Source organism: Etheostoma spectabile, chromosome 10 (genome assembly GCF_008692095.1).
Source record: "Etheostoma spectabile isolate EspeVRDwgs_2016 chromosome 10, UIUC_Espe_1.0, whole genome shotgun sequence".
NCBI lineage: Eukaryota > Metazoa > Chordata > Actinopteri > Perciformes > Percidae > Etheostoma > Etheostoma spectabile.
In genome coordinates, this window is record NC_045742.1 from 27338507 (window position 1) to 27344332 (window position 5826).

General features: G+C 47.1%; 1 protein-coding gene and 1 long non-coding RNA gene across 2 annotated transcripts in view; one reads left to right on the top strand and one right to left on the bottom strand.

The window, feature by feature from the left end:
* Positions 1–1306, bottom strand: part of LOC116697187 (uncharacterized) — a 3697-nt gene extending 2391 nt beyond the window's left edge. Inside the window, exons 1-2 of the long non-coding RNA XR_004333952.1 lie at positions 1056–1306; positions 41–107 (exon numbers count right to left, since the gene is read on the bottom strand). This is a non-coding gene — a long non-coding RNA (uncharacterized LOC116697187). The remainder of the gene's footprint in view (positions 1–40; positions 108–1055) is intronic.
* slitrk4 (SLIT and NTRK-like family, member 4) lies at positions 743–5820 on the top strand. The gene is made up of 2 exons (XM_032528506.1): positions 743–2123; positions 3026–5820. The coding sequence occupies exon 2, from the start codon at positions 3068–3070 to the stop codon at positions 5657–5659; it is 2592 nt and encodes an 863-aa protein (XP_032384397.1). The 5' UTR covers positions 743–2123; positions 3026–3067; the 3' UTR covers positions 5660–5820.
* Positions 5821–5826: the final 6 nt, after the last annotated feature.

Below are 5826 nucleotides of genomic sequence, written 5' to 3' on the forward strand. Positions count from 1 at the left end.
GATAGATAGATAGATAGATAGAAGCAGGGGGTGTAGCCACCTTAAGGCGCTCATGTCCTCCTCTCCAACGCTCCATCCATCTCCTCTCTGTTCTGATTACTTCTCTCCTGCAAAACACACAAAAAGAGAAATGTGAACAGCCTATGCCTCTGATTGACTGATTTCCCACCTCCTTCTCCTTTTTCCCCCTCTTGCAGCCCGTCTGACTGCAGCACTCTTGAATAATAACCACCTTTCCTCTCTCTCTCTCTCTCTCTCTCTTCTCTCTCTCTCCCTCTCTCTCTCTTTCTCTTTCTCTCTCGCTCTCCCCCTTCTATTTAAAATGCCGCTCACAAGGTGGGCTGCCTTACCGATTTTAAGCACAAACACACACACTCTCTCTCTCTCTCTCTCTCTCTCTCTCTCGCTCTCTCTCCAATCGGACAGTCCAATGCGACGATTTGGCAGGTCAAAACACACACCCACCTGCTTTTCATCAGCTTTGATCTTGATGCCCTTTACAGGTTACACATGGAGGGTTAAACAGGGAAGAGGTATTACGTAAAAATGTCCTAAATATGATTAGAAAATCAAAATGAAGTGTGTCAGAAATACAACCATTATGGTATGCACTCAAAATAAGGATCTGTTTCAAGGTCCAAAGTTTTTATTATAATTGTCGGTCGATGTGAGAGACCCCCTCCCCCCCCCTCTCTCTCTCTCGCACCTCCCTTCCTCCACCTCCCTCTCTCTCTCCACGTCTCTGCATTCTCCTCTCTGAGTCGTGTGGGAAGCTGCTCAGTGAATGCGGCTGCAGAAGAAGCCAGCATACTTATGCGCCTGACACGGATACTGTTCTGTCTTGCAGAAGAAGGAGGGAACACAAGCCTACTTTACTCTCTTATAACTTCCTCCATTACCCCGGGCTGGATATAATTTAAAAATCCTTACATTTCCTCTCCAAGTTTATTTTGATGACATTCTCTGTGGACCGATGGATGCGCGGAGTTTCCAGCTCCTCACTTGCACCGCAGTTGACTAAAGGCTGAATAACTGCATTATTCATTTTTACGCACCGGTTTCTGTTGTCTTGACTTGTCTCTCTTGTTTCTCTCTCTGTGCTTGTCCGCTTTTTTTCGTCCGGGAGAGGATCTTCAATATTGCCATATTCCGTCCTTTTTAAAAAGAAAAGAAAAATTCCCTCCCGTTGGATGGAGACTGAAATAAGCATCTCTTCTGCCTGCAAGTAAACAGACCGCTTAAAAAAAAACAAATGTTTTGCAAGGAGTTACAACAAATAACTGGGTTTATGCTGCTCCAATGGACAATAATATACTGATACAAATAACCTGATGGGAGCGTTTTGGCTGCCTATGCCATCTGAAGCATTATCTCTGTGCGCAACTTCACTCGAAACAAACGAGTATTTAGTCATCGGATCGTTGGGGGTTGCTGAGCCGAGCTAAATCCAGACGCACAGTGTTGGCCATCCTCTCTCCCCCATTTTTTGCTCCTCTCTTCTGCTCACCCTCCTTTTCCAGTTTCCCCCGTAAAAAACGCTCCAAGAATGACAGACTTGTTTCACCGCATCACCGACCGCTTTGCGCCTTTTTTCACGCCTTGGAGTCGCCGGACGCGCTGTCAAGATCTCTAAAAACTGTCTGCCTCTCCCTTTCTCTCTCTCTGTCTCTCTCTCTGTCTTTCCCTATCTCTCTTTCCCCTCCTTTCTCACCGTCTTTCTCTATTTCTGCAACCAAATGAATGCTCTCCCATGGAGGTAGTACAACCACCTTGGGGACCGAACAGCCAGAGGGGTGATTTTTCCAAGCAAGAGGAGCCCGTCAGCAAGAGACGCATCGGGTGAAATCTGAGCTCAACCCCATTCCCCCTCCCTCCCACCCTCCCTACCTCCCTCCCTCCTTTCTCTCCATCTCCAGCGCACCCCCGCCAGTTTGCTCGGCTCGGGTTGATATACAGTAGCCTTCATGGGGATATAGGGGCTGGAGAAACCTTGTTGCGCCCCTACAACTGTCTGCGTTCTACTTCAGCTTCAGAGGACTGTTTGCGCACGTCTCCATCCATGTCTCACCATTGCTGCCCCGTGTCTCCAGAGGGAGCCGCATTCATTAGCACCTCAGCTTTGGGTAAGTCCAATTTGTGTTTGAAATTTCATCCGTGTTCATTTATAATAGCCTGGATTTGAAAATTCTAGATTTGAGAACCTTTTTTCTTGGTGTCAAATGTGGAAAATAAAAGGTTCTCTGTGTGATACTCAAACCCTCTCAATATGTCAGCAATGGGCACAATCCCAAATCTTTCCCTCTCTCTCACAGTTGCTTTCCTAAATAACCAGAATGCCTGCTTAGTGGTGGTGGTGGTGGCTAATGCTGGCTTCAAATGAGACCCCCATGAAAAGAGAAGTGCAGCCTTTTGACTTTGATTATGTTAAATCTGCTGAGAGGTGAAGAATATAGCCGTGCTGCGGTCTGAGACACTTTCCAAGACAATACTTCATGCTTTGAATGTCAGAATTAAATGCATAGATGGGCAGCAGCTCCTGGGTTTGAGTCATTTCCAGAGCATATGGTACTTTTCCTGCAGTATTAAATAATCTGCATCAAACATTTGTGGTGTCCAATGAATCATTGTGCCAAAGCGCAATCATTAGAAAAGTGCACAATTAGCATGGACATATGTTTATATATTTTTACATAAACCATATACATTTACATTAAAAGGTAATGATACCATACCTGATAAGGATTTCATATATAAAAAAATATTGTATTCAAAAAAATGTTATTGTATATTATAATTTCAGTTTAATCAATATCAAATATACATTTTGATGGTTTGCTTTCCGTGTGTGTGTGTGTGTGTGTGTGTGTGTGTGTGTGTGTGTGTGGCGTGTGGTGTTGTGTGTCATGCGCCCGGGTTGTTTGCACATATGTGCGCCTGTATGTGTGTGTGTGTGTGTGTGTGTGTGTGAGTGTGTGTGTGTGTGTGTGTGTGTCTGTGCATGCATCTGTCTTTTTTCTCTCAAAAGGTTACTAAATGGTTTTCTGGAGGAAGATTTCTAACCGGCGAGATGCTGCTCGTACTCCTGCTGGCAGCCTTTTCTTCCTCCATCTCCGGCTCCCTCTCCTCCTCCCTCTCCTCCCCCTCCATGTCGGATAGACCTCAGATGGCAGACCCGTCCACCTCGGACTTGATGGCCGAGACCTGCAGTGCCTGCTCCTGCATGTCAGTGGAAAACGTGCTGTACGCCAACTGCGAGAAGATCACTGTCTATCGACCCACGCAGCTCATCCCGCCGGCCTCCTCCCTATACCACCTGAACTTCCAGAACAACTTCTTAATCGTACTTTACCCTAACTCGTTCCTCAACTTCACCCACGCCGTGTCACTGCAGCTGGGGAACAATAAACTGCAGAACATTGAAGGTGGAGCGTTCATGGGGATGAGCGCGTTGAAACAGCTGCACCTGAACAATAATGAATTAAAGGTGCTGCGAGCAGACACTTTCCAAGGGATAGAAAACTTGGAATACCTTCAGGCTGACTACAATTTGATCAAATACATCGAAAAGGGAGCATTTAACAAACTGCACAGGTTAAAAGTGCTCATATTGAATGATAATCTCATACAGGCACTTCCTGACAACATATTTCGCTTTGCTTCGCTCACACACCTGGATATAAGGGGGAACAGGATCCAGAGGCTTCCTTATTTGGGGGTTCTGGAGCATATTGGGCGCATTGTAGAGCTGCAGCTGGATGACAACCCCTGGAACTGTACCTGTGATTTAGCACCTCTCAAGGCGTGGCTTGAAAACATGCCCTACAATATTTTTATTGGCGAGGCCATATGTGAAACACCAAGTGACTTGTACGGGAGACTCCTGAAAGAAACTAACAAGCAGGAACTTTGTCCTATGGGAACAGGAAGTGACTTTGATGTTAGAATGCCACCCTCACCGCCTGATAATGGGCAGTCACCCTCCAAAATGTCCCCAACCACTCTGGCTCCCATGGCCACCAAAGCGCCAAAGACCACTGACTCATCTAAGATTTACGGTAATGGTATTGTGGCTGGTTTACCCCCTTTTGGAAGAAATAGACAGATTGTTTCGTTCCAGACACGGACCCCTCCATTGCTGTGTCCGCAGCCCTGCAGCTGTAAAGCCCACCCCTCTGACTTTGGCATCAGCGTCAGCTGTCAGGAGAGGAATATTAAAAATTTAGACGATCTCCTTCCCAAACCCCCAAATGCCAAGAAACTTCACCTGAGTGGAAATTACATCCGTGATATAAGCCCGGCTGATTTCCAAGGCTTTGAAGGCTTAGATTTGCTACATCTTGGCAGCAATCAAATTGTCACGGTCCAAAAAGGTGTGTTTTCTAACCTAACTAACCTGAGAAGGCTGTATTTGAATGGAAACCAGCTTGAACAGTTACACCCAGAAATGTTTTTGGGCCTCACAAACTTACAGTACCTATATTTGGAATACAATGCCATAAAAGAAATTTTAGCGGGTACATTTGACTCCATGCCGAACCTACAACTCCTGTATCTCAACAACAATGTTCTGCGGAGTCTCCCTGCCTACGTGTTTGCGGGTGTCTCTTTAGCCAGACTGAATCTAAAAAACAACCACTTCATGACCCTACCAGTGAGTGGTGTCTTGGACCAGCTGCAATCATTGACCCAGATAGACCTCGAAGGGAACCCATGGGAGTGTTCTTGCGATCTTGTCGCCCTCAAACTCTGGCTGGAGAAGCTAAGTGATGGAGTGGCTGCCAAAGAGGTGAAATGTGCCTCCCCTGTGCAGTTCTCCAACATTGAACTGCGCCTCTTGAAAAATGAGATCCTGTGTCCAAAGCTTATTGCGAGGCCGCCGTTTATTCTCACTAGCGCAACGCCTGTTTTAACCTCACTGTCGCCTGCCGGAGTTGGAAAAGCACCGCCAGGAGGGCCTGTGCCTCTCTCCATCATGATCCTTAGCATCCTCGTAGTGCTGATTCTCACTGTGTTCGTGGCCTTCTGTCTGCTAGTCTTTGTCCTGAGGCGGAATAAAAAACCAGTAGGCAGGCAGGAGGGGCTTGGGAATCAGGAGTGTGGCTCCATGTCTTTGCAGCTCCGCAGACGCAGTCACAAATCAGGCAAAAAAGGCTCCATCCCGGGAGACGACTTGGGAGGCGAGACATTCATCCCCCAGACAATCGAGCACATTGGCAAAAGCCACACCTGCGGGATTGGACGCTCCTCAGACATGGACGCTGGTTTCAAGTTTGCAGACTCACAGAGGCAGAAGATTATCCTCCGGAACAGTGCCGACAAGGACAAAGACTCGCTTTCCACCCTGGAGCGCAACAAACGCCTCAGCACCATTGACGAACTCGAGGAGTTCCTCCCCCACCGAGAGCCCAGCATGTTCATCCAGAACTTCCTGGACAGCAAAAGAGATTTCAACAGTATAGGGATGGGCGGGTACGAAATCCGTTACCCGGAGAAAACGCTGGATAAAAAGATGAAGAAGTCATCGCTGATAGGCGGGAACCACAGTAAGATCGTGGTAGAGCAGAGAAAAAGTGAGTATTACGAGCTGAAAGCCAAGCTCCAAGGAACGCCTGATTACCTGCAGGTGCTCGAGGAGCAGACTGCGCTGAGTAAAATGTAGGGATTGTTGCATTTGATTTAGTTCATTGATTACACACACACAAACACACACACTCACAAGACAGAAGTCAGACACACATACAGGCAGATAGACCGCCAAACACATCTGCCTTTCTCTGGTTCCTTTCCCCCCCTTGCCACACACACAGACAGACACACACACACACA

Bases quoted from the DNA above. Each gene is read 5' to 3' on its own strand.
- slitrk4 (XM_032528506.1), top strand. From the start codon at position 3,068: ATGCTGCTCGTACTCCTGCTGGCAGCCTTTTCTTCCTCCATCTCCGGC.